This window comes from Pongo abelii, chromosome 9, assembly GCF_028885655.2.
Source record: "Pongo abelii isolate AG06213 chromosome 9, NHGRI_mPonAbe1-v2.0_pri, whole genome shotgun sequence".
Lineage (NCBI taxonomy): Eukaryota > Metazoa > Chordata > Mammalia > Primates > Hominidae > Pongo > Pongo abelii.
The window spans coordinates 78,710,103-78,737,352 of NC_071994.2; the positions used below are offsets into that span (position 1 = coordinate 78,710,103).

General features: G+C 55.1%; 1 protein-coding gene across 2 annotated transcripts; it reads right to left on the minus strand.

The window, feature by feature from the left end:
- Positions 1–239: 239 nt before the first annotated feature.
- On the minus strand, positions 240–13,445 carry LRRC32 (leucine rich repeat containing 32). Of its 2 annotated transcripts, NM_001131274.2 has the most exon segments (4): positions 240–743; positions 2,294–4,219; positions 8,570–8,657; positions 13,312–13,445. In NM_001131274.2, coding segments are annotated over 2 exon segments (1,989 nt in total). In that variant the 5' UTR covers positions 8,654–8,657; positions 13,312–13,445; the 3' UTR covers positions 240–743; positions 2,294–2,314.
- Between the last annotated feature and the right edge of the window lie 13,805 nt (positions 13,446–27,250).

Below are 27,250 nucleotides of genomic sequence, written 5' to 3' on the forward strand. Positions count from 1 at the left end.
CCCAACCTCTCAGCCCTGGGGTGGGGAGCACGGTCGCCTGTTGAGTGTGGGGCAGCAGAGGTGTAGCAGGGGCCATGCTAGTGGCTGCGGCTTCAAGGTCCAGGGTGGTGCTGACGCAGAGCCTGTGTCCCCGGGGATTTGCCGTGATGATTGAACGACCATAATGGGATTGAGGGGCAGGGTTCTAGTGGACGCGACGAAGCGGATTGCAAAGAGGAGGCTGGCAGCCACACTGCTTCTCCAAAATTAGTTTTTAATACATTTAATACAAAAAGAGTTGGTCCCGAGGCCTGGGCTGCGGCCTGGGTCCTGAGAAGTGACAGCAGCATTGTGTAGTGTTTTCAAAGATCAGGCGTGGGGACCCACACCTTGGCCTCCAGGCCTAAGGAAGAGTGTTATGTGCAGTAGCACCTGTGGTTGTGATCCCAACCAGGACTGGGTCTGCCTGGGTGCTCCACACATCACCAGGGCCTAGCCCTGGCTCTGCCCATTGATTCTCCCTTAACTTCCTCTGGGCCTTGGTGTTCTCCTCTGTAAAATGGGATGGAGAGAGAAAGTGGCATTTTCATTTTCTCGCACATTACTGAGCCCACACCATGAGCTAGACTGTGGGCCAAGCACAGGTAAGATGATGAAGACAGCAAAACAAGGTCTTGAGTTGGTCCCAGCACGTCCATTCTTCCCAGACAGCTCATGACTCCATGGTATGAGGGATAGGGGGTCATCTAGGTGAGGCTTTCTACCTGTTTTTGTAAGAGGGAAAAAAAATCCTTGCATGATGAGGCACAGAAAGGAAGTTTGGAGCCAGGATTATCTTGTGATGTGATAGCTGAGAGAGGACATCACTCCGGTCCAACCCCCAATCTCACCCCACAAATAAGGGCTCTTTTTTCCCCCAGAGGCTCTGTACAAGCTCTCCACAAGTTTCATTCTCTTCCTAAGCCTCAGTTTCCCCATCTGTGCAATGGGGAGGTTGGATTCAATAGTCTCAAACTCCAGGCTCTGCTCAATAGAGGAAAAGGGAATGAGAGAATGCAAGAGCACAGAGAGAACAGGAGAACCCACACCAGGGTGGAAAGGAGGGGAGGAGGGAAACTAAGGCAGAGAAGGAGGAGAGCGCCTGCAGCTGCCTGCCTGGGAGAGAGGAGAGAGCAGGTGTGCACAGCACAGGATGCTTCCAGACCCTGCTTGGGCTATGTGGGGCCACTTCCCGTCCACTTAACGGCCTGCAGCCCCTGCAGTGGTAAAGATCAGGCCCCGGAGACAGAAGGATGAGGGTTTGAATCTCACCTATGGCATTAGTTAGCTGGGGCCTTGGAAGGAGATTTGCAGAACTTCAGTTTCCTCTTTTATAAAATGGGGATAAAATATAGGGCTGTCATATAGGGGCAGACACAAGGCTTGGATTCACATCCACATCTGCCAAGCTGGGTGCAAAACAGAACCAGATATCTAAGGTTTTAGCTCCTGGCTCAGCAGCCAAGGCGGAGCTGCAATGGAGAAGTGGGGCTGGGCAGGGACGGTGCTTAGAGCAGTACTGGGGTCAGGATGTGCAACATGAGAATGCCAGGAAGGGAGAGGGCCTGTCCAGAGCAGGAGACGGAATGGTCCAGTGCTGGGCTGGACCCCTTAACCAGACCCTGCTGGAGCCGCCGTGGCCCACCTAACAGCACCGGATCCAAGACACACTCGTACAGCTCCAATTCTCTCTTCCAGTCATAAGCTTTTCATTTTCAGAGAGACTGAAAGTCATTATCAGAAGATGCGACAAACAGTCTGCTTGGAAATGTCTCAGACAAATCCTCCTGGGCTTGGCCCTCCCTCACCCTGGCACGGCCGGGGCAGGACTCACCGCACCGAACCAGCGGGGCCTGCTGAGCTCCAGAGCCCTGGGCTTTCACACCTCAGGCCCTAAGCACACTGCGTGGTCGCCACGCGGCTCTGCGGCACTCTCTCCTACCAGACTGGGAGATTCTTGAGGGTGGGAATGTATCTCATTTCCCAGCATTCCCAGTGCCCAGAGCAGGGTGTAGCACAAAATAGATGCTCAGTGAAGATTTGTTGATCTGATAGTTCAACATTATTCTCTGCTGTCCCTGAAACCGCCCAACTTCTGGCTTCCACAGCTGGACCCAAAGTGCAGCCCGGGAAGGGGGTCACCCACTGATGCAGCAGGCAGCAGAGAAAGGTGTCCTGGGCTGCAATTTGGAGACCAGAGTTCTGGGATCCCAGGTCACTGTGTGACCTTGAATCAGTCCTCACTCTTCTCTTTACCTCAGGCTCCCCGACTGACCTAGAGTGTCTCCCGGCTTCTTTAGGCTTTATACTGTTGGTTAAACTTCTGCCGGCGGACGCAGCAGCAGGTGGCCAGCGTGGTGAGGAGGATGGCAGAGACCAGTATGAAGGTGAGGATGATGATGAGGTTGATGTTCTTGAGCCCCCCCTTCTCACAGTCCTCGGGACGCACGTGGCTCAGGGACACCTCCTCCTGGGAGCTGAAGCGGCAGATCAGGTCCTGGGTGGCGTCCACGTCCACACGGCCCTGGTGCAGCTGGGCTGCCAGCCAGCCATTGCCGCAGCAGCTGAGTGGGTTCCCCTGCAGGTAGAGGCGCCGGAGGCTGGTCTCCAGGCCACCCATGGCACTGCCTGGCAGGAGGCTGAAGCTGTTGTTTCGCAGGTCCAGCACCTCCAGTGACACAGCCTGTGTCCAGGCGGGAAGGTGGCTCAGGCGGTTCTCGGCAAGATTGAGCCGCTTGAGGCAGATGAAGCAGGGCAGGTCCACCTGCAGGACCGTCAGCCCATTGCCCTGCAGTGCCAGGACCTCTAAGGAGGCCTCCAGGCCTCCCAAGGCCCCCGTGGCCACCTCCAGCCCAGGATTGGAAGAAAGGTCCAGCTCAGTCAGTGGGGTGTGGAGGAAGGCCCCTGCCCTGAGCAGCTCTATCTCATTATCCACCAGGCTCAGGCTGTGGAGGGAGGTGATGCCGGAGAAGGCCACACAGCCAGAGGGGCCAGGCTCATCTGGCCCCCCACAGGGGCTGACTCGGTTCCCTTGCAGGTTGAGCCGCTGCAGGCTGGCCAGGTTGGCAAAGGTGTATGGGGGCAGGTCCCGCAGGGCATTGCCCTGTAGGAGCAGCGTCCGCAGAGACCCCAGGGCTCTGGCGCCCAGTTCCAGTGTCTCCAGGGCATTGTGGCTTAAGTCGAGGAGCATCAGGCAGGGCAGGGAGCCTGAGCGCCGGGCCTCAAAGGTCCGCAAGCAGTTTCTGCTGAGGTTCAGGAAGCACAGGGAGGTCAGGTGCTCAAGAAAGCTGTCGGGGATGAGCTCAATCTCATTGTAGCTCAAATCCAGATTCAAGAGCTGGGAAAGGGGGCGGGCGCTGGCATTCCAGCTGGGGGTTGAGAGGGGCAGGGCTGACCAGCCCTCGGAAGGCGCGTGGATGCCCTTGCTGTCCTGGGGTGGCCCTGTGGGGAGCCGGATGAGGTTGTTGGACAAGTTCAGGTAGATGAGTCTCGGGAGCGCGGCCAGGTCGGGGAAATGGAGCAGTTTGTTCTCCCGCAGGTCAAGCCAGGTGAGCTGGAACTCAGCCTGGGGCTGGGAGGCTGTCTGAAAGGCCTCGATGCTGTTGCAGCTCAGGTCTAGCACCCGCAGCTGCTGGAGGCTGAAGTCGGAGATGCAGGTGAGGGAATTCCTGGAGAGGTTGAGATGGGTCAGGCGGGGCAGGCCCTCGAAGGCACCATCCTCGATGTCCATCAGCACGTTGCTATGCAGGTCAAGCTGCTCCAGCACAGGCATGTCCCGGAAGGTGTGGCGGGTGAGGCGAGTCAGACTGTTCTCCGCCAGTGAGAGGGTATGCAGGCTGGGTGCCTCCCCCAGTAGCCGCCCCAGCAGGCCGCTGTACAGGCTGTTCCCAGACAGGTCCAGGGAGGTCACGCGTGGCAGGGGGCCCAGGCCACCGGCACTCAGCGCAGTGGCCATCGCCAGCCGGTTGTGAGCCAGGCTGAGGTGCTCCAGGTGGGTCAGGGCCTGGAAGGCTCCTGGCTGGAGGAAGCTGATCTCATTGGTGCTCAGGTCCAGGTGACGAAGTGCCGTGTAGAAGCCCAGGGGTGAGGCCAGGATACTCCGCAGCTGGTTCCCAGATAGATCAAGGGTCTCAGTGTCTGGCGGGAGCACTGAGGGGACCTGGAGCAGGCCCAGACCCTGGCACGAGACCTTCTTGTCCACCTGGGGAGGGGCAGGGTGGGGAGACAGCTGGCATAAGTGGGCGCGGTAGGGGATGAAACCAGACACGTTTATCCAGGAACGCTGCCTGGCTGGGGAAGCCTTCTCCCATGGACTCCCAGAATGCTCAACTTTCCCCCACCGCAGCCTGATCACCCCATGCCTAGATGACCCATCTGGCTCCCTGCCCCATCTCGGGCACCCAGCACAGTGCTGGGCATTAAGGAAGGAGCTCGATGAAGGTTCCACGGGTGGACAGATGGAGAGATGATAGACAGATAGAAGGACAAATAAACTAACAAAGAGAAACCCTGTACTTATTATTACCCCTCTTACAAGAAACAGCCATATATACCACAGAGTGACCCCAAGCCAGTGAGCAGCAGGGCAGAGCTGGGACCCAGGGCTCCTGATTCTATGTCCTAGGTCCCTTCTACAGGCACAGATAGTTAAATTTCCGGTGGTAGATGGGAATTTCTCCACTTTGGGAGAAACGTTTCCAAAAGAGAAAACTGTAATTTGTGCTCTGTCATCAGTTTTTATCTTGGCCTGCCTGCCTCAGACCTCATTCAGGCTCTCCTGTCATGGGCAGAGCCTGGGTCCTGGGGCCTGCCTTCCTTGTGGATGCTTCCGAGATGTGGCCTCCTCTCTGTTGCTGTTACCTCCTAGGGGGTGGCTTTCTTCCCAGGCTGGGTCAGGGGACTGGGCCCCTGGAGGTGGGAAGGGCCAGGGAAAAGATGGCCAGAGCCAAATCCACAGTCTTTGGTGACGGGACTGTGTTTGTGCTGTGCGACCTCCAGGAAGTCACATAACCACTCTGTTTTCTTACGTCCTTCCCCAGCAGCCACTTAGCATTTGACATCTTAGTTAATACTTTCAGGCCCGTGGTCCCATTGGTCTTTACCACAGCCTGCCCATCTGATACGATCACCCCTATTTACAGAAATCTAGGCTCAGGGAGGGGAAGGGAGGTGCCAGGATTGCCCAGCTGGTGAGGAGCAGAGCTGGGATTTGAACCCAGGTTTTTTAACAACAAAAGGTCGAACTCTTGTTCTTCCACAGATGTGCCTTCTGGGACCAAAATTCTTCCTGTGCAAATGCAGGTGTCCCTTTTCTCTTCCAGGCCTCCAGGAACCCCAGCCTTTCCCAGAAAAAGGTCTGACTTCCACAATCACCGGGCTCAGGCTCACTGCCCCCAGCTTCTGTCTCCGCCGACCCGTTCTGACCCACTCATTGCTAAATGCCTGACAACTGCTCAAAAGCTCCACTCTGACAATGAGGCAGCTTGGCTTAAACTTCTCCATGGTGAAGTCCAGGATCCCCAGCAGGGCCTTCGAGGCTGTTTGTAGCTCCTGCCAACCTGTCTCCCTCCTCCCACCCCAGCCCACATGCAGTGACCACAGCTGACCACTGCCCATCATGCCCTCCCACATCCACTGCTGGGCCTGCTCCCTGAGCTGGATACACCATCCCCAACCAGATCCACATGTGAACTCTTCACGCTGAGCTTTAGGGCCTCCTCCACCAGGGAGCCCTCCCTGACTGTGCTTCCTCTCAGAGCTTTGCCCCGCTGAACTGTGGCTGTTTGTGTGGGGACCTGCTAGACAGCAAGCTCAGAGCAAACAGGGACTGATTTGGTGGATGTGGATGCCTTGGACCTGACTAGCAAGTCAATTTTTCCTAATGAATGAGTCCCAGACATCATCAGTTTAGTAAAGGTCTGAGGCACTGAATCAATCACTTCTCTAGGAGGAAAGAAAATGCATAATTGATATTTTCAAAATATAGTCAAAGACGGGTAGAGCAAGAAGAGTTCAGCTGACCCACTTCCCAGATGTGAACACTGAGGCCTGAAGATGGCAGTGACTTGCATGAATTCACAGTGAGCCAGTGGCTGAGCTGGTAGGGAAGGAACACAAGCCGGTGTGTTCCTCTCCTGGTCTAGCTCTGCGCTTCCTCCTGAGAGCCCCAAGGTGAGTAGGGGGAGGAAGAGACCTGCTCAGCCTCAGGCCTCTGTGTGGCTCTTCTTACTCCATGCAGCACAATGACTCCATGTAGCCCCCAAGGGAGGCAGCTTCACAGGGGCCTCAGGAGGCCCAGGGATGCCCCGGCAGTTGGGCACCTGTGTGAACCTGAAACCTGCCCAGTTGCCTTGCCCATCCTTGCCCTTCCTCCCTCACAACCTCTCTGTCTGCAGGGGCCACTAAACATAGCCTCCTCCTCACAGCCCTTACCCCCTGGGGCATTCCTTACTTAAAGCAGAAACAACAAAATGACCTGTGATGGAGCCCCAGCTGTGTCAGGCTGCGTGCTGAGTGCAGAGACCCCCTACCCCATTAAATCTTCCCAGGCATTGTTCACCCTGTTCCTATTGTACCCCTGATGAAACTGAGGCTAAGGGGAGTGGGCTGCCCAAGATCAGACAGTCAGGGGCTCAAAACTCCCATTTGCAAATTCCTTTTCCTGTTGGTGCCAGCCAAGTTCTGACCACTGGGCCCTCAGCTGGTCGGCACAGCAAAGAGCATCAGGGACCCACTTACTGAGTGTTACAGTGTGGGGGGCACTATGCCGTGCCCCGCGTGTTACCCCCGGGCAAGTGTAGAGGCATACTGCCTCTGGATAGGCAAAGGCTCCCTGGGGCACCATCCCCTGAGACTTGATCCAGGACACAAAGTTTGCCAAGCCCGCAGCCCAAGACTTGCTTTCCATTCAGGGGCCCAAGACCCCTACTCTAGAAGCCCGGGGGCCTGATAGTGGGCAGGGCTGCACTGGGATGCCCAGCTCTCCAGTCCAGTCCAGGAAGAAGCTTGAAGTCCAGGGCGGTGCTCAGAGCTCCACTTCCAGGGTCTCCATGCCTCCTTCAGCTCTGAGCTCCCAGCATTGCCTGACTTACTGTAGGAGGGAACAGGAGGAATTGGCCCTTGGCCAGAGTTTAGAGCTCCCGCCCACTGTCCTGGGCTATCAGGACACCACTGCCCAGCTTCCTTTTCAGAAGCAAAGACTTGCCATCCAACTCCATTTCACCACCTGATCATGGGAGGAAAGCAGAGTAGGGAGAGGCACCAGGCAGTGAACAGTGGCAAAGGCAGCTGGGTTCGAATCCTGTAGGTCCCTGGTGGGTCACACATCTTCTCCTTAACTCCCGTGTGTATTATTCCCATGCTGGTTCAGAAAGTGCTTTCCTATCTCTTATCTGATTTCCCCAGACTCCAAAATTCACCCGCTTCCCCTCTGCCTGTTGGGTGGTCAAGGCTTTTCCCCCCTGAGCCTCGTCTCCCTGAGGTAGAATGTGCATTTGTATTTGGTGACATCTGAGGCCTTCTCTGCCCGCAATTTTGGGCTCCGGGAATCTTAGAAGGTCTCTGAAGAGCAAGAAAGGTGGTGGCAACAGGAGACATTGCACCCCCAGGGAAGGGCTGCGGGCAGGCAGCTGCCGGCACTTCCTGCCTCCTGAAGCAGCTGCCGGTTCTGTGTCATAAGCTTCTTCGAGTCTCAGGTCCAAGAGGGGCTTCCGGAGGCCCTGCCCTTTCCCCAGCCAGGCTCTGGCCTCGGTGACTGCCCGGTCTTACAAGTGGACCTAGGTATTCTCTTTGCCCTGTATCTCATAGAGTCACAAGAAGTTTAGGGCTAGTTTCCCTGGCTTGGGACAGGAAAAAGGAATAGAAGCAAATCAAACTTCATCCTTGCCCTAGGGAAGTTCATGGTCTGGCAGGTGAGACAGGCTTGGACCCTTTCACCAACCACCCCACGTGCTCAGTCTTCTCAGTATTGAGATAGGAGGAAGCCTGGGGACCGCAGGAACCCAGAGGAAGGTGTCATCAGACTAGGCCAGCCTGGGAGGGGCTGGGGAGGCTTCCTGGAGATGGCGGCATTTGACCTGGGCAGTAAGGAGTGAGAGGCACCCCAGCGGGCAGTCCCAAGTCAATTAGGAAGGGGATTTGTCTCCAGGAGGGATGAGCACAGAGGAGCCCCTCCCAGCTGGCCTGCCCCAAATTCCCCACACATATGTACATTCTAGATCCCCTAGCTGGGCCTACTGCTCTGTGGGGACAGCTTGGGGGAATACAGTGTAATATCAGCCTCACTGTTCCCAGCTGAATGACCTTGGACAAGGCCCAATTTCTCCAAGCCTCAGTCTCCTCCTTTGCAAAATGAGAATAATGGTGCTTATCTGGCAGGATTGTTGGGTAAATAAGGTGTTTAAACATTCTAGTAGGTGCTCGTTAAATGCAAGGTACATTCCCTTTCCTCTCCTGACTCTTCTAACTTCTGGCTTCTGGGGCTGGGGCACTAGCACACCCTAGGGCAGGGAGGTGGGGGTGGCCCTCACCCTGTCTGGGCAGAGCATCTTACCATCTTACAGGGCACTTTGTCTTGGCGTTGTGCAGCCAGGCCTAGGGTCAGCAGGGCCAGGAGCAGCAGGATCTGGGGTCTCATGGCTCTGTGTAGGGCAGAGAGGAAAGGGGAACACTGTAAGCCCACTGGCTCCTTCCCACTGCCAGCCCCCACTCCCACCCATTCTGTGCCTGCCCTCAGGGAACCCCAGAGCATGGCTGGAGCTGGAATGAAGATGCTTTGAGCAGGGCGGAGAGCCAGGTGGGAAATGGGCCTGCAGCCCAACATAGTAGGCCTCTCACCCAGGCCAAGGAGCCGCCCATTACCCAGGGGAAGCAAGAGTTTTAAGCGGCAGGTGACTTGGTCAGATGGGGGTTTTCAAAAGACCCCACCTGGCGGAAGACAGCCTGGAGGGGATGCACAGAAGGCTGACAGACCCTAAGGGTTATGCTAGGCCACGCTCAGGGCCAGGGACTGGGGGCATGGGGATGTAGAGGGGGTTTGGAGGGTGGGCCTCTGACTACATTTCCACCCAGGCCACACAAGTCCTCCATACCAGCTCTTCAGTCCCCACATGCAATTCCTCATTTTCTGCCCACTCCCCCACCTTTATTTGGCCCTTTTCCTTTTGATTCTCTGATTCTCGAGCCCTTGCCATTGTTCAAGGGCTGGGCCCGGGCCTTGGCAGGAAGTCCCACAGGAGGCCTGGCTGCCCCAGCACGGCTCTGCGGACTTCCCCAGGAGCAGCCTGGCAGGCCCTGTACTTTCACTGAAGCCTCACTCCAGCCTCCTGGGCCAGCCCTTCCCTCTAAGAGCAGCCAGGGGTGGGGCTGAGGGGACCGCACAGGCCCTCAGCAGGGTCAAATCCCAGTGCTGCTGGAGGCTCACTCACTCCCTCACTAAGGACATCAGCCAAGTGCTAGGGATATACAAATCCATCCATGAATTTCATTCATTCAGTCACACCTTTACTGAATACCTCCTCATGTCTGGCTCTGTGCTGGGAACTGGGAACTCAAAAAACAAATGAACACAAAAAAGAAGTGACAGTGACGGTGATACAGATAGAGAGTCTTAAAGAGGGACACAGAAAGCCTTCCAAGAGCACCAGGCGTACAGTCACCCACATCTGACTGCTCCCTCTTGTCTCCTCTACCTTCCTGCTGTGTGACCTTACAAGTCGCTTCACCTCTCTGAGCCTCAGTCTCCTCATTTGAGGTTAATGGCAGCCACGCCAAGTTTTGTTGAGAATCAAACGAGATGCCACTTACAGAGCCTCCATTATGCAGTAGGCCCTCTTCTCAGCACTTTCTAGGCATGAACTCATTCCATCCTCACAAAAATTCAATGATTTGGTTCCATCATCATTTTACAGAAGGGAAAAAGAAGGCTCAGAGAGCTTAGGTACTATGCCTGAGGTCACACGGTGAACAAGCCACCGGCCCAGGCGAGTCTGGCTCCTGGGTCTGTGCCCTTCAAATCCACACTCCCAGGCCTCCCACAGTGGGGTGCTCCCTGAGTGAGTGCTGAACCGCGATTCTGAAGGATGCTGCAGGAGAAAAGGCATTTACAGGGCTTTTGAGGGCAGTGTCTTTGACTGCTGGAACCCGCTAGTGACGAGCTATGGATGAAGATGGCTGCTCTGAATCCCATCTCTCTTGAAGGCGCACAGACCACAGCCGGACCTGGTAAACCCTATTCCCTGGCTCCCCTCAGGGCCACAGGCGCTGCCCCTGCAGCTGCTCTGCTCTCACCTGCATTACAGGTTGCGCTTTCACAGGAAACTTTGTTCTGCTGTTTAAAAAGCAGAACGCCACTGCCGGTTAGAAAGTTAGCATATTCAGAACTGAGTGAAAATCCCTCCGCAGGGCCTTCCAGGCCATTGGGGAGCATGCTTTGCCTGGCCAGCTCGTCTGTCCTGCCTCCTTCCCTGGTGTCCCCTCTCACATTCTGGGTTCTGGACACCTCATATTTCCATCAGTTCCCTGAGCAGATTTTCACTGTCCCAAACCTTCACTTCCTTCCCTCTCCTCTTCTGCTAAAGACCTCCTCATCCTTGGGGTCCCAGCTTAGATGGGCCAAGAGGCCTTCTTTGGTTCCCCAAGTCTGGACTATGTCCTCCAGTCCTCCCAGAGCCCCTGAGCTTTCAGTGAGCACAGCACCAAGCCCTCCGTGGCTACTGTACCCCACCCTCTCCCATGGGAAGTGCCCCTAGAGAGGGGCTCACCGTCCTTTGAGATGCATCTCACAGCACACAACAGGTCAGCAGCGGATAGAAAACTGACACTAGGAGTCTCGGTGACATGGGGTCGTTAGTAAGAGCAGTTCTCCTTGGCTCTCCCTTCACCTCCCTGCCACATTCCCTTCCGCCATCCGTGCCATCAGTGGGCTCTGACTGCTCTCCCTGAAAGAGACCCTGGATCTTCCTACTTCCGTCTTGTCACTGCCACAGACCGAGACGCCACCCCAATCCTGGCCTTGACCACAGCACCCTGACCCCTTATAATCTGTCCTATACCTAGCAGCCAGAGTGGTAATATAAAATCATCTGTCAGATCCTAAACCTCTACTGCTTGAAAATCTCCAAGAAAATCCAGGCTATCCACAGTCTCCTCTCTGACTCTTGTCCATTTTCCCTTCCCTCAGCACATTCCAGCTTTCTTGCTGTTCCTTCAACACAGCAAATTCATTCCTGCCACAGGGCCTTTGCTCCTGTAGTTTCCTCTCCCTGAATGCTCTTCCTCAGCTCCTCCCACGTCATTGTTTTCCCACACTTATCATTTTCTCATCATTTATTTCTTATCATGTGGGAACAGGGGCCTACTAAGTAGGTGCTCACTAAAGACTAGTGAACAAGTGGCAAAATCAGGGCAGAAGCTCAGCTGCAGTGGACTGAGTGGTGAGTGCCAGGTGAGGACAAGGAAGGGTCCTAGGCCCTTATTTCCCCTTCCTCTGGCAAACCCCATTCCATCCCCAAGGTGGCCCTGTGCACATCCAGAAGGGATCGTCCCTGCAGCACATGGGCATTCTGTCCTGGCATCTGACGGGAAGGGCCCCTCAGCTGTGGGCCCTCCTCAATGTTGCCCAAGTGGTGCCCACCTCAGGGTGCAGCATTTAAAGACTACTCTCTCTCAAAAAGGAGGACGGTGTCACTTAGACCCAGGCTTGCATCCAAAGCCCACCACTCACCAGCTCTGCTCCCTAGGGTAAGTCCCTTCATTTCTTGGTGCCCCAGTGTCCTGTCTGCAGGGTAGGCAGCTGGGTTCCAGTTCTGCCACTGGCCAACCCCAACTATTGTGATGATCAGGCAAAGAATGGTGGTGAAGGTGCCCTGTATCCTCACTGTCCTTCCCAGCTGGCACAGTGACCCTCGCAGGGCTGAGCATCCCAGGTGAGGTGGGCTCAGTGGGGAGGCCCCAAGCCTGCAGATAAGTGGCCTGGGCAAGAGGAGGCAGGAGAGTTGGACTCTTAGGAGTCCAACTCAGAAAAGTGCCAAAGAATGTGTGTGTGTGTTTGTGTGTGTGTGTGTGTGTGTGTGAGAGAGAGAGAGAGAAAGAGCAGGGGTACGGGGGGCAATGACTACTATCACAATAAGCCCACCCCTACATTTAAGGATGTTAGACAGTCTTCTAAGCACTTGACCTATATAATCTCATTTAATTCTCACAATCACCTATTGAGGAAATTACTGTAATTCCCATTTTACGGATGAGAAAACAGTTTCTGGAAAGTGAAGTGACTCACCCCCAGAGTTACCCAGCTCACAAGGGCTTTGGAGCTGGGATTTATCCAGTTCTACATGACCTGAATACTGTGTTTTCTCCAGCACATGCTGAGCCGACTCCCCCCTATAGAACTGTCTTTTTTTGCCCATGAAGAAAAGGAGGCTCAGAGAGGTGACTTACCCAAAGTCACACAAGGAGCAAATAGCAGGGTCAGGATCAGAATCCAGTTCATCTGCCTCCAAAGCAAATGTTCCCACTACACCAAATCAAGGTCTCCTTCCCTAAGCCCTGCCAACGACCCCCTCACACGCAGGAGCAGGGCAGACTAGCTCACAGTCTGGGCTCTGAGGTCCTCTCTCCCTCCTCTCGGTCTCAGCTGACTTACTGGCAGAGTGGGGTCCTGGGAGAGCTGCTGCGGAGGTTCCTGTCAAGCAGTGAATCACTAAGGGCAAGCCTCGTTCTGGAGACATGTGCATCCCACGGGGGAATTAGACCTTAACCCAAAGGAATGTGGCTGTGATGGCGGAATTTCAGGCAGCTCGGCGTGGGGGTGGGCGTCTCTCACATCTTACCACCCATGAAGAAGGCTGGCTTCAGAGCCCCTTGGAGAGTGGTGGGTGCCCCCCACCCCACTACGAGAAACGGGCAGGCCATCTAGTGCTGTGGGATTGGCAGCCCCACGCCTGGCCGGGATCGGAGCGTTGCAGGAAACCTGAATTCAGATTCCGGTTTGCCCTTGCCTAGCTGTGTGTTCCTGGGCAAGTCACGGTCTTCAGGCCATTGTTTTCCCAGCTGTCAAATGGGAACGCCGGCCTCACCCCTTTGCGGGGAAAGATCCGCCAAGACAGGAGCCTTGGGGGCCTCCCAGGGACCGAGGGAGGGTCAGCCCCGGCTCCTCGCGCTCAGTGGGGATGGCGGGAGGGGAGTGTTTGGGGGGCGTCCCGCGGGACCAGCCCCCGCCCTGCGCTCTCTAGAGGGGCGCGACAGTGCGCCCCCCTGAGGGCCGGCCAGCCTCGCCTGCCCGGCGGCTCCTACCTGGCTCAGCGCGGCCGCAGCTCCTCTCCCGGGCAGTCTCGGCACATTTTGCGCAAACCCGCCCCCGGGTCCCACCCCGCGCCAGACCCCGGGGTCACGGCCCGAGGAGGAGCAGGCCGCTCAGCTGCCCCACCGGAGCCCCCGCGCTCCGGCTGCAATTTAAATACCTCTCCCGCCGGCCCGCCATGCCACGCCCCCCTCTGGCGAGGCCGCGGGGTCCTAGCGCCTGGCTCCGTGCCTCGGTTTATCCGGAGCCGGTGGGGGCGGAGTGGGGTGGGGCGGCGAAGCATCTTCACCACCCTGGGACCTCGACCGGGAAGGGGCGGGGGCCCAGTGTTGGGGGGATGAGAGGGCGGGAGGGAGAGGGGTTGCAGAGGAAGCGCCGTGGGAGCGAGGCCCGTCCCGGTGGCCGCCGCACGTGCAGTTCGCGGCCCCGCGGGGTCCGGAGGGGGACGCGGTGGCTCTAGGAGCCGCAGGTCCACAGAGGAAATCCGGCCTGGCCCCGATTTCCCAGCTGCTGGCGCCGCCGCACTTAACACGGGGGCAAACAGGCGAGGTGACGGCGGGGCTGAATGCGGAAGGAAATGACCCTTCGCTGGCCCTGGGGCGGCCGCGGAGGGGGTTCCCCGCACCAAGCCGTCCACTCTGGTGGGTCCTGGCAGGTCACTTTTCCTCTCCGGATTGTGCTCTAGTGTCTAGACCCGTACTCCTCCATCATCTGTGGGACCCTTCAACAGCCTGTGAAACGGCACCATCAAAGTCCTGTTTTCGGATGGAGAAGCTGAGGCTAGAGGTGGGGGCAGTGTGTACACATGAAAACCAATTGTCTGAGACTAGTAAGGTCTCTATTTATAGTTGGGGAAACTGAGGCTCAGAAAGGTTAAATGGCGTGTCCAAAGTCAACACAGCTAATAAGAATCAGTGATTTGAGCCCAATCTGTTCATAAAGCTAAGTCTGATTCAGTTTGGGCATTATCTTTCCCGAATTTTTAAAGTATTGTGCAAATATGGGGTGGCAGTATTGTCATTTAGATTGGAGGTTGAAGCAGATCTTCCCCAAAGCCACCTCTCTTCTAGATGCCTTGACCCTACCAAATCACAGGTACCCTGCCTTGCTGCCTGTGGACCCTAGTATGTGGCTCCCTAGAGGAGAGGGGCCCTGGCTGTCCTCCAGGTCCTGATTCCAGGTGTAGAAGGTGCCTTTTCCACAGTGTTTCTCTTCCCTGATGGTCACCAGCCCTGAGAGTGGGGCAGGTGCCCCATTTTACATGCATGAAAGTGACCACCCAGGGCCTTGTGGCAAATCAGGGTAAGGCTGGGCTCAGAAGCGGGATTCCCTGAAGTCTCCACAGTTACTGCCTTTTCTTCCCCCTGTTCAGTCCACTGTGGAGATGGATCTGGGGAGATGGGGTCAACCCAGAGAGGACAAGCCGTGACAGCAGGTGCCATAGGGGCCTGACCTAGTCTTAGAAGAGGAAATCAGGGAAGGCTTCCCTAAGGAGGAGGCCTGAGCTGCAGTGAGGGGATGGGCAGGAGGTGCAGGTAAGGAATCTCTCAGCAGGGCCTGCGAAGGTTATCCAAACCTCTTTCCCTTCCCTCCCAGCCACCCAAGGCCTCCGATCTATGTCCATAGGGTCCTAGCTGGTCCATCCAGCCTCCTCTCTGGTCTCTAGTGCTCCATTTGGTCAAATGGAACCTCAGTGCCCCTATCTGTAAAGTGGGAAAGATAGTAGCTACTACTTGGAGTTGGTGGTAGAACTAAGTGCAATGGATCCAGCTGGAGCCTGCACCCAGTGGTTGTTAGGCAACTTCTCACTGCCTTCATTGTGGCAGTTGGTGGATACTTCTATATCCTGTGGGTTTCTTTTTCCAGGGCCCTGTCCAAGGGGCCAAATGTCCAGGAAAGTGCTTCGAAGATGCCCTGCAGTATGAGCAGAGTGACTGGATCATTCGGGCAGTTCCTGGCCTTGCGTATCGGCCCAGCTCCCAGCCATCCAGGCCCAGGCTCACTGAACACTGCCTCACCCTTCCCAGAGCTGCTACCAAGCAGAAATCACTGGGCCATGGCAGAGCTTCTGCTAGGGCCCAGGAGGGCGGGGCTGGGGCTATGGTGGGCTGGGGGTGAGTGCCCCACCTCCCACTCCCCTGCCCCCAGAGGCTGTGGTTGTGGTTAGTCAGCTCGTGGGGTTCCACCTTACTCAGTGCCCGGATGGAGCTCCCCAACATTTGAGGCAGATGGGCAACCAAGCATGCCCACCTGCTGCAGATGCCTCTGGGGACCAGGGGCTAAAAGCCGGGAAGCCCACAGGCTCAGTGCCCCTTCCTTCATCACTTCTTCGGCAGTCATGTTGTTGTGTGACTTTTGGCAGGTTGCTCAGCCTTCCTGACCTTGGTTTGCTGACCTGCAAAGTGAAACTAATTACAGAACCGGGTGTATGAGGATGGCCTGTAATGACACGTGTGAAGTTCCTGGTCGCGGGGGCCTTTGCTCAGTAAACATGACCTCTCTCCTCTGGTGGGCCCAGGACAGTTGCTGAATAAAAATGCCCAATGCCTACCTTTTGGGAGCTCCCAGGCCAGATGAGAGACAGATGAGAGCACAGAGGATGATTGAGTCCAGAGGCCTTGAAGGCCAAGTCCAGGAGGCAGAGCTTGAGTCTGCAGGAGGAGGAGTGGGTGGAAACTGAGCAGACTCGGGCTTGCCTTGGAGCCATGTGGAGGGTCTTTTAAAGGCCACCAAGTCCAACTTTCCATCCAGTGTCACTTAGCTTCTGCTGGCACACCTCCAGAAATGGGGAGTTCTCCTGGGCAGCCCATCAGCAGACAGCTCAGTCTTCACGGTGTTGATATTTTTGTGGAAATGCTTTCATTCCTTCATGCACTGTCAGTGAAAATAGAAGAGATGCATCTCTTCCTGTGTCCTCGGGACTACCATTCTGAAATGAAAAAACCCACTCGGGCACCAAGTGAGGCTGAAAGCTCCCTGGGAGGATTTCACCTCAGGCCAGATTGAAACCTGAGGGTCCTACGCAGGAGCTAGTGGCCCAGAAAGGTGATGATGTGCACATCCTGTGTGACCTTGGACAAGCTGCTAAATCTGTCTGAGCCTTGCTGTCCTGATCTAACTGTAGAGCCAGAGTGGAAAGGACCATGGCACCCTAGACTGCCAATTTAGTCTCCACTGCTGTTTGCTGAACCCTCACTGTGGGTCAGTCCTTCATCTCATGTGGCAAATGAGAGTAAAGACAGCCGTAGACAGCCTTCCAGTTAGGTGTCTTTATTCTCAATGACTGACCAGGAAACTCAGAGACCTTTATTCTCAATTACTGACCGGGCTCAGAGAGGTTAAGCAACTGCCTAAAGTCGGAGCCAGTCATTGAACTGAGGTCTTCTGATTTTCAGGCCAAGTCTCAGTGCAGAGATGTGGCTGTCCTCACTCCCTGCTTCTGCCCAGCACCCACATGGGCCCCTGAGAGTCTGGGAGTTCCCTCATGAGCCCCTTCTGGGCCCTGCCTTCTAGGGCAGAACCCTGGGTTCCCCAGTTCTTCCCCTGACTCCCCTCCCTTTCTCCCTAAGGCAAATGGGCTCAGGCCACACCAGCTCTAGGCCACCTCCTGGAGGGGCAGGAGGATGTTATGAATGGCCCAGTGGTGAGGAGTAGCTGGTCTCTTGAGTGGGAATATCAAGGGCTTGCAGGACCAGGCCTGGGGCCAGGTTCTTTACTTATCCCCTGCCCATAGCCGTCCTACGAGGGGAGGCCTATCTCTGCCCCCCTTTTACAGAAGAGAGATGAAGCCTGCAGGGGCTCTATGACTTGCTGGTGGTCACGCAGCAGACACGGTGGGCATGCCCATCCAAGTCCTCAGGCTCCAAGTCCTCATTCGTGGCCAGAGAATGAGGACTTACTCTGCTGGTTTTCTGTTCTTGATGGAGGCACAAGGCACCCCCTCATGGCAGCACTTAGCGTTACCAAGGCAGGGGAAGCAGGTGCTGGTGAGGCCCCATATACCCCGCAGCCACCACACGAAAGGCTCCTGGTTCAGAGTCCCGTCAGTGACTACTGTGGCTGAAGGGACTGGAGGCTCCCAGAGGCCCCAAGGGAGTTGGGGGGATGGACCAGGCAGGGCAGGATCAGAAGTGCCTCCACAACCTGACGCTGTGCTGAGCTGTGGACCATGAAACCGCAGCTTTCTGCAGCACCAGGCTGCTGGTAACCCGAGGTTTTGTGCCTTTGAGCCATGCAACTTTTTCCTCCGTTTTAACTGCTTAAAGGTTAAACCCGATGTACACTTTTCTTGATGATCCAGCGTTTATCACTTTGGGCTTTGGTTATGGTCTGTGAGGTCACAAAGTGTCATCTCCAAGGTACCAAAAACAGCAACAGAGCCAAGGCCAGGATGAGGTGGCTGCAAACACATGAGCTCCTAAAAGCAGCACTCATAGGAGCAGGGTGCCGGTACAGAGGAGGAGAGGTGGCCATAAATTTCAGAGACTCTTCCCTGCCTCCTCTACTCCCATGCCAAGAGATATGACAGATTCTAGGCCCAGAGAGGGTGAGGACGTGGCCTGAGGTCACACAGTGGGCCGAGGATCTTATTCTCCTCCTCCTCCACTTTCTTCCATAGGCCTCACGTGGGGTGCTCCTGGGTTTACACAGCAACCTCTTCAGAGGTCTAGCCCAGTTCTTCTCAAGCTTTGGCAAGCATCAGAATCCCTGAGGGCTGGCTAAATAGATTGCCAGGCCCCACCCCAGAGAGTTTGGTTCAGTAGGTCAGAGGTGGGGCCCGGAATCTGCACCTCCAGCAAACCCTCAGTGGCGCTCATGCTGCCAGTCCTCAGACCACCCTTTGAGACGCACTGCTCCAGGGTAGCACTGTGATGATGAGGGGCAGGCAGGCTCTGCGGTGGGGCTCGGGGCAGGCCCTGGCCCCTGCTGTCATAGTTGCCCAGCCTTCACCTATGAAGTGGAGGTAACGCCAGCCCCTCCCTCACTGCATCACAGAAATGAAGGAATGAAATGTAAAGGTTATGGTTAACAGGATTATTAATCTTTCTTACTGTGAGTAATTTCAAGTTGGGAAGGGAATAGGCTGGGCCAGGCAGCTTTCTAATGCAGCTGTCATATTGCAAGCCATTCAATCCTTAACTACACCCAAGAAGGTAGATATTATTATTATTATTATTATTATTATTAGCAGCAGCAGCAGCTCCATTTTGCAGATGACACAGGAGGAAATGCAGCAAGGATGAGTAATTAACTTAAGCTTGCACAGCCAGTATGGGTGAGTCCAGGCAGTGGGGCTCCAGTGCCTACCCCCTGAATACTCGATCATTTCGTCACTTGAAGGAGCATTAATGAGCCCAAAGAGCAAATTATCTAAACGTTCTGTGTGTAGTTGTGTTCACCCTCCCACCTTAGGTAGGGTGAGGAGGGGACTGAGAAGGGCAGAATGGAGGAAGAGAAGCAACCTGGGTTTCGGAGAGAGACCCACCCGGGTTCCCATCCTTGCTGTGCCACTCACTGCTGTGTAACTTTGGGCTGGTGGCCTCACCTCTGAACCCAGTAGAGTGAGGGCAGTGATGGACAATGGATAACTAGGGCAGTTTGAAGGGTGAGTGCATTTGTATTAAGCTGTTGCTCACCAGTCAATGGCACGGCTTGCGGCGCTCCCTGCCCAGGTCAGCATTTGAGGGTTTTGGCAGCAGCTATGGTCTTTGTGCTGGTTTGTTTCAGGGAGACAGAAGTGGTTTTCAAGCTTCCCCTGGCTGTGCTCAGGGGATGTAGGGAGGAAACCTGCCTAGAATGTAGCTGTGGCTGCCCCTCAGGGACAGTATGGGAAGGCAGCACGAGGGTACAGCGTTCCTTAGGGGGGCAGGTGGAAGCCCTCAAGGGGCAAGTGAGGGGGCAGAGGCCTGGGCACACCCAGTTGTCACTGGGACAGGGTCTTCTTAGGCACAGGTCACAGAGCCCCCATCTTGTCCTAGTCGTGTTGCCATCTTCCTCATGACAATAGGGTCTTCCTAGAGTCCTTGAAGTACTATCCATTGAGGAGAAGCTGAGGCTCTACAGGGGCAAGGAGGAGGCAAGAGGGGGCTGCCCTCTCTGCTACATTGGACTTTCACCCCTCCCCCATGACATTTTTCCACCTGCTGATGAGAGCCACATGCGCTCGCCCCACAGACATAGTGCACCTGCAACAACAGCCCAGCCACAGCCACACGCACACCCTTCATATGCACCCTCAGAGGCAACACGAGATGCACAGGGCCACGACTCACGAAAACAACAAGCATGCATCGACCTCATACACGAACTTCACGTAGGCACACACACGATTCACAAACATTCAGACATTTCAGAGACGCCCTCAAAAGTCACACAGTCACCACACGTGGTTACATACACCCTGCACAAATCCAACTCTCAATTAAACACGTGCAAACACAACACAAACATGTACATTGAGTATACACAGTGTACACACACTATATCCATACATCCTACACGAACACCACACTCACAAACATACCACACACATTGCACACAAACACAGCTCACATCCAGTACATACAATAAAGACTTAAAATACCAAGGCTCCTCAAACCCAGTGCACACACAGCAGAGAGCACAGATAAGCCTCTCGTCTGTGTGTGTGGACGTGCACACACACAGACATGTGAGCATGTACACACACAGACACGTGAGCATGTACACACACAGACACGTGAGCATGTACACACACAGACATGTGAACATGTACACACAGGCACATGTGCACATGGTCATGGGAACTAGGCTGTCATCTCGCGTGGCTCGTGACTCTGATTTTTCTCAGAAGCAGACCACACATAAGTCAAGTGGCTTCCACTAGGGCTGGTTTCCTGACGTGAAAAAGGAAAGGAGGGGAAAGGACATAGTCTGGGCTAAATAAGTCAGACAGACTCCTTTGGCCTCCCAGGAATCTCATAATTAATCCAGCTGGGATGCTGTGAGCTTCGGGCGCTGGGAGCTGGGCTGGGGCTCCAGAATGCAGAGTACTGCATCCTGTCTCCTGAGGGGTGGATGCCAGGCCTTGTCCCCAAGCCAATCTCTCTGAAGGTCTGGAAGCTTAAAAAAGCTTATGTGGCCTCAGGGCTGCCACTCCCTGACCTCTTCTAGGCTGTGCGACTTCAGCCTGCTTGCTGGTTTTTCTCTCCTGTAGTGCTGGGGTCAGGAGACCCAGATTTGAGGCCTGAACCTGACTCCCAAAACCAAACTTGCCTCTGCTGGCATCAGTGACCACTTGGCCTCCTGGTGGATGGGCTGTGCTTCCTGCTGGCAGAGGCAGCACCTGCCTCCTGGGGAACCTTCTGGGCAAGCCCTCTTATACACGCCCCTGTTTCACAAACCCCTTCTGGGCCTTCCAGGTTCCCTTCAGTTGTGGCCCCCTCCTCTCATCTCCTCCTAGCCAGACCCACAAGGGAGCTACCTGCAAGAAAGCCACTCTTGCTGCCTCCATTGCCTCCACTCTCCACCTGTCTCCAGCCCCTCATTCCAGCAAGCACATCTATGGCAGAACTGCTGTGGCCGGACCGAGGGACAGTGCCCAGGTCCCTTGGCTATGTTCTTCACAGCTTCCCCTCCTCCTTTAATGGCCCTCTTCCCGTGGCACCTTGGAACACCCCCTCCTGGCCTTCCTCTCTCCTCTCTTGCATCTCCTTCAAGATCCTGCTGCGGGCCCTTCTCTTTCCTCTCCTCCTTCACCTGATCTCTAAACGTGGAAGCTCTCGGCTCCCACTCCCTCTTCGGCCTGGCGTTTTCTCCCCAGGCCCTTTCCCCAGGACTGCTTCCTGGCCCAGGATCTCTTTTCCCGCTCATCCACTCAGGCCCCACATGGCAGCCAGATGGAGTCTCTCCAAAACACAGGTTTGACCAGGTCACCCTCCTGCTTAAAAGCCTTTGATGGCCCGGGGCGTCTGAGTCCACGTCACACTTCCCGTTTTCCTGTCTCTTTCACGACACACAGGGGCCAGGTTCTATATCACGAACCCACATACATCCTCCACCATCCCGCTCCACTTTCCTGCTCTCCCCAGCTGTGCCCAGTTAGCTCTATCAAAGTCCCTCTCCCTCTCTCTTTCTCCTGCCACTCCCTCCCCCTCTCTCTCTTCCTTCCCATCTGTCTCTCCCTCTTTCACCTAATTTAGAGTTACCAGAGGTGAGGGCTGCAGAAACTGCCTTGTGGGGTTTCCAAGCCAGTAAAAAGAAAAAAAAAAGCTGAGCCTCCGGTTCAAAAGGCTCTTCATTTCCCTGCTACGTAAGTCCAGGAGGCCAAGTGAGAGGGCATGGTGGCTGTGGGAAGAAACAGCCCTCCAGTGGGCTTCCCCAGGCGGGTGGCCAGAGTTCATTAGTTTCTCTGCCTTTTCATTCTTCCGTGTCCCACCTAGCCTGCAAGTTCTGACCTTGACCTGGGCCCACAGCACACTCTGGCATCTGCCCCCTCAACTCTTCCATCCACATCCAGAGACCTGGCTGCTGGCCTTGGCTTCACCTGGCCTCACCTGCCCCGTCCTCTCCACCCTACTCCAGCTCCATTTGCTGGGCCCTACCTAGCAGCTGGTGACCTTGTCTGAGTCACCTTTTTCCATATAGTATTTGGCTGGGGCCCATAAGGCCACCAGGGTGGTGCAGGTGGTGGGGGCTTTGGAGTTGAGGTCCAGTTCTGCCACTGGCTTGCTGGGTGACCTTGGACTGAGTCTCAGTAGCTGCATCGAAAATAGAGAGAGAGTAATCTTTGCCTTGCATGATGGAAGTGAGAGGTACGTTGCAGATATTCCATCCACATTAGTTCCTTCTTTCTAGTGAAATAAAGACCCTCCCATGGGCTGCCCACAGGGGAAGCCTTGGAGTCAGTGCCTGGGGAGACCCGAGCCGGCCCTTTAAAGGGTTCCTGGACCTTGGATCAGTCTTGTAGTTGTTCTTTGGGTAACCACCAATGAACCAGGAAGCTGAGGCTGGGTGCTGGTGGGTTGGGGACACCACGGAGATTTGGGGACAAGGGGGTGATGCGAAAAGGATGGAGAAAGGTGAAGCAGCTGCCAGGGAAGGGACTCTGGGAAGGAGAACTGAGGCTTTAAAAAGTTCATGAAGTTTGGCTGCATGGTGAGCCATGATGCGCTGTCTTCTCTGGCTCCCAGGAATTCTTCACCAACTCTCCATTTCTCATAGGTGCACTGGGGAGTTGGATGTGGTTTTAGTTTCAGTCAAAGTGAAGAGTGTGGGCTCAAGGTGGACACATGGGAAGAACAGAGACTGCCCTCATGGCCAGCTCCCACCAGCACACGTCTGTAATAACAATTGTGAAAATATGCTGAGAGGATATTGTGATGTTCCTCAAGCTGGAAGGAGTTTGTACCTGGACACAATAGTGATGGGGAAGGTTATCTCCAGGCCACTGGTTCCAGGCCTTAATGGGTAATTATAACTACTAGTAGGAATACTTTTTAGAATAAAAACCCTCTAGGTTGAAATTGGGGGTCTGAGGGATTTGGAAGGACAAGACGGGCCAGGGCATAGGGATAGAAAGGGGCTGGGCAGCCAGGAGAGAGAGCTGGCAGGGCCTCAGCAAAGGCCCTTGGTCATCAGTAGTGCACACTTGCTAAGTCGAAAAGTGACGTCGCAAGGTCTGCGCTGCAGGTAGACTAGGGGTGGGAATAGAGGCAAGAGAGCAGCATGAAGCCTGGTGCCCTTGCTGTGGACCGAAGTCAGGGACCATTGTGGCAGGCCGCACGGGACTTGATGACTGACTGTGGAGGTGGTGGAGAGTTGTCATGAGAAGGACAGGGAAGAGAGGGCCATCACCCGTTTCTGCGCCAGGAGACCAGGCAGAGCAGTCAGGGTAATTTGTGGCTCACGGGGAAATGTCCACACATCAGAGATGCTTCTCCTGTCTGTAGATGGGGCAGTCACAACTGCCTCCCAGGAGAGAGTGTGACAGGCCACAGGAGCCAGCATCCAAGCAAGAATGGTATACGATGATCACCTATGGGTTATGTCATAGAAAATGTTAGTGTCTGGAGGCTGGACACATCCTGGACACACCAACTTGGACCAGGCCTTTCCAGTGGGGACGGGACCCTGAGATCTGCTGTTTCACGATGCACAGGGGCCAGGTTCCATAACCTCGAGCCCACACTCTTCAAGTTGACAGAGCCAAAAACCACATCCAGCTCCCCAGTGCGCCAGTGAGAAATGGAGAGTTGTTGAAGAACTCGCTTTGTGCTTCATTCATTCAGGGAGGTTGCCCACGTGGGACTCCTCCGTGGGGTGCCCCATCGCTCCGTGTATCCCTCTCCTGCCTCTCCCTGCTGGGCAGCCGAGCCTCGGGAGCCTGCGGGCTGGGGAGGGGCCCACGAGTCTCCTGGGTTGCCGGAGGGGCTCCTGGTTAACTCTGGAACAACTTGCCTGCCCCCTAGTGGATTGCTCAAAGAGTCTCTCAGGCCGCGGAAACCTGCGCTGGTCCTGATGGAGAGACTGGGGCCTCCAGCAAGAGGTACTTGTGCAGGGAAGTCCAAGTCAGAGCCTACATGGGAGGTGGCATGGCCAGCCCTTGAGAAGGAGCCGGGCTTGGGTGTTCCACAGCCCCGGGGAACGCAGCAGCCCATTTGGCTTGTCAGTCTCCTCTCAGAGCCTCGTGTCCTCACCACTCAATGAAGATGCAGGGTCCTGAGACAGTGCACACAGCAGGCGCTCAGTACATGTGTGGCCTTTCCCTCTTGCTCTGTGTCACCTCACCTCCCTCTCTGTGAGAGTGTAGACTCCACTCTGTCTTTTGAGCAAATCTGGATTGTCATGCACATGGATTTCCTTAAAGGGAGGCTCACCTGCCACCACAGTAGCCTCCTTCACCTCCCCTGATCTGTCATATTTCTTCCCCACTGAACTTTACTGGCCAGACCCTGGGGTCACACAAACAGGGTTCAGACCCATCTTTGCCCTCCAGAAGCCTCCTTCTGCAGGGAGAGGCTGACACAAGACCATGCCTAGAGTGTAGTCAGTGATGGACAGGCGGGCCCAGGGCTGAGGGGCCAGAGGAGGTGCCCCTCCCACAGCACGTTGGGATGAAAGGGAGTGTGTCAGGGAAGGATTCCTGGAGGAAGTGGCAGAAGAACAGAGATTTGGAGAGGAAGGAGTTAGCCAGAAGGAGTGGGAAACAGGGAGCTGGGAAAGAGCCTCCAGGCCAGTGCGGGGGTTGGAGGTGAGGGCGTCCACTGCAGCATGAGGGCAGTGGTGAGCGGAGGCAGGGCTGCGAGGGGAGCCACGAGCTGACATGCTGCCTGTGCCTGGTGTGCCAGGATCCCAGCTAAGCATCAGATCAACCAAGCTCAGATGCAGAGAACAGCAGAGGAGAAACCAGGAAGGCGACCTAAGGAGCTGGCATTGCGGGAGGGGAGATTATTTATTAGATACCTTTGGGCTAGTTAGTTCCTTAATTTGTTCATCAATTCAGCTTTCTAGTACATGCCTCTTCCTGGGCATTGGACTAAAGGAAGGAACTAGATAAGGTCCCTCCTGTCAAGTGAGGGTCAGGCATGGCAGCTACTAATTCCATAACGTGGAGGATTGGGAAAGGGTTTCAGGAGAAGGTGGAATTTTAGGTGGACTTTGAAGGATGTAGAGGCTTCACCAGGTGTTGAAAGAGGGACAAGGTCATCTAGGTAGAGAAAATAATAAGAGCAAAGATGCGGCGTCATGAGGGGTTTGCAGAAGAGTAAGGAGTGTGTCATAGCCAAAGAATTGGTTGTGTAGGGGGCAGATGAGGTGGGGCCAGCCTGTGTAGGGCCTTGAATGCCAGGCTAAAGTATCTGGGCTTTTCTAAGGAGTCCATCCCAAAATGTGCCCACCTGAAGAACCAGGGACCAAGCAATTCCAGATCACCCAGCCCTGCAAGGACCTTCTGGAAGCCCATAGCTCCATCTGCCATAGTAAGAACCCAACCTCTAGAAATGCCAGAATGTCCCCTTGCTGGGAATGTACTCCAAGGGACAGGTGAATGGTCACAGGCTGCCTGGGGGAAGGCAGGAGGCCTTCATTGGCACCAGCTGGCATTGACTCATCATGAAAGCCATGACTCGGGGCTCCATCTCTGGGGTCCCATCTGAGCATGTGCATGGAAGCCCATGTGAATGCCGTGCTGGCTCCTCCTGAGGGCTTCCTCAGCCTCACCTGGAAGGTGCTATCCTCACCCCTGTTCTGCAGAAGAGGAAGTTGTGTGCTCACTGAGGCTGCCTCCCCTGGGAACCCTCCAGGGACCATTGCTGTTTTTCCGGGCTTATGTAGCCCTGCATCACCACCTCAGATCAGGAGACAGATGGGCTGACACATACAAGGCACTTCACCCTCCAAGCCTCTAGTTCCCCATCTGTAAAGTGCGTAAATAACTCTCATTTTAGAGAGTGGGCATGGTTGAGACAATGTGCATGAAGCTCCTGGCACACACCTGGTCCATAGCAGGTAGCAGGTAAGTGGGGGAATAAATGAGACGTAAAGCCTCCCAGGAGGAAACGGCCAGCCCTGGAATGAGGCACGATGCAGGATCCAGGTGGGCATGGGCCTTCTTCCTTTGTCCCTAGCTGATAGAGGAAGGTTAGAGAGAGGTGAGAACCCTGGTGTGTGTTGGGGAGTGGGAAATATGGTTTGGCTGTGTCCCTACCCAAATCTCATCTCGAATTGTAATCTGAATTACGTGTCAAGGGAGGGACCTGGTGGGAGGTGATTGGATCATGGGGGTGGTTTCCCCAGGCTGGTCTCATGGTAGTGAGTGAGTTCTCATGAGATCTGGTTGTTTTATAAGTGTCGGGCGCTTCCCCCTTCCCTCTCACTCTCTCTATCTCTCTTGACGCCATTTAAGAATTGCCTTGCTTCCCCTTTGCCTTCTGCCATGATTGTAAATTTCCTGAGGCCTCCCCAACTATGCAGAACTGTGAATCAATTAAACCTCTTTTGTTTATGAATTACCCAGTCTCAGGTAGTATCTTTATAGCAGTGTGAAAACGGACCAATGTAGGGAGTCTAGTTATATGTAGTATGTCAGCTTTGGAGCCAGAGTTTCCTCCTAGAGTCCTTGGGAGCCTCTAAGAACAGAGCTGACTCAGCCCCTCTCAGCAAGGGCAGTTGAGGGATTGAGCAGAGGGGCAAGAGCTGCTCCCACCATACAATCTTCCAGAGGGCCCAAGAGCACGAAGACCCATGGCTGAATCTAGACACACCCTGACAAACAGCACACATGCACACAACAGGTACTTGGACATACATCACACATATGGGCACACATGGTATGCACACAGATACATGTGTCACTGCCCCAGATTTTGGGACTGGAAGGGATGTACCACTGCCCCAGATTTTGGTGCTCAGACATGCTCAGACACATAACATACACAGTAAAGCTGCATACATGTAGACACACCAAGGCCATAAATGCATATACACAGAAACACACGGACACATAAATGCACATACACACAGACAACACGCACAGATGCCCACAGACGAGCACATACATGCAGACACAGACACAATGACAACCCCCACATGTCCACAGGCACAGGCACAGGCACAGGCTCACTGTCACTTGCCTGCAAAGGGCCCTTTGAGCTCTGGTGTCCACTTAAATATACAAGGTCACACAGGTCTGTTCACCCACCCCACCCTCCAAGTCACATCTGCACCACACTTCTCAGCTGAGTGTGTGTTCACACGCACTGCCTCCTTGATCTAACGGCAGCCTCGTAAGGCAGTTAGGGCAGGGGCCTGGGCCCTCCTGTGCAGTGAGGAACAGAAGGCCTAGAGGCGCCAACAGACCAGCCTGGGCCACTTGGCTTCTGGCGGGTGTCTTAGTCAGCTTGGGCTGCTGTAACTGAATAACACAGATTGGAGGGCTTCAACAATAGATATTTG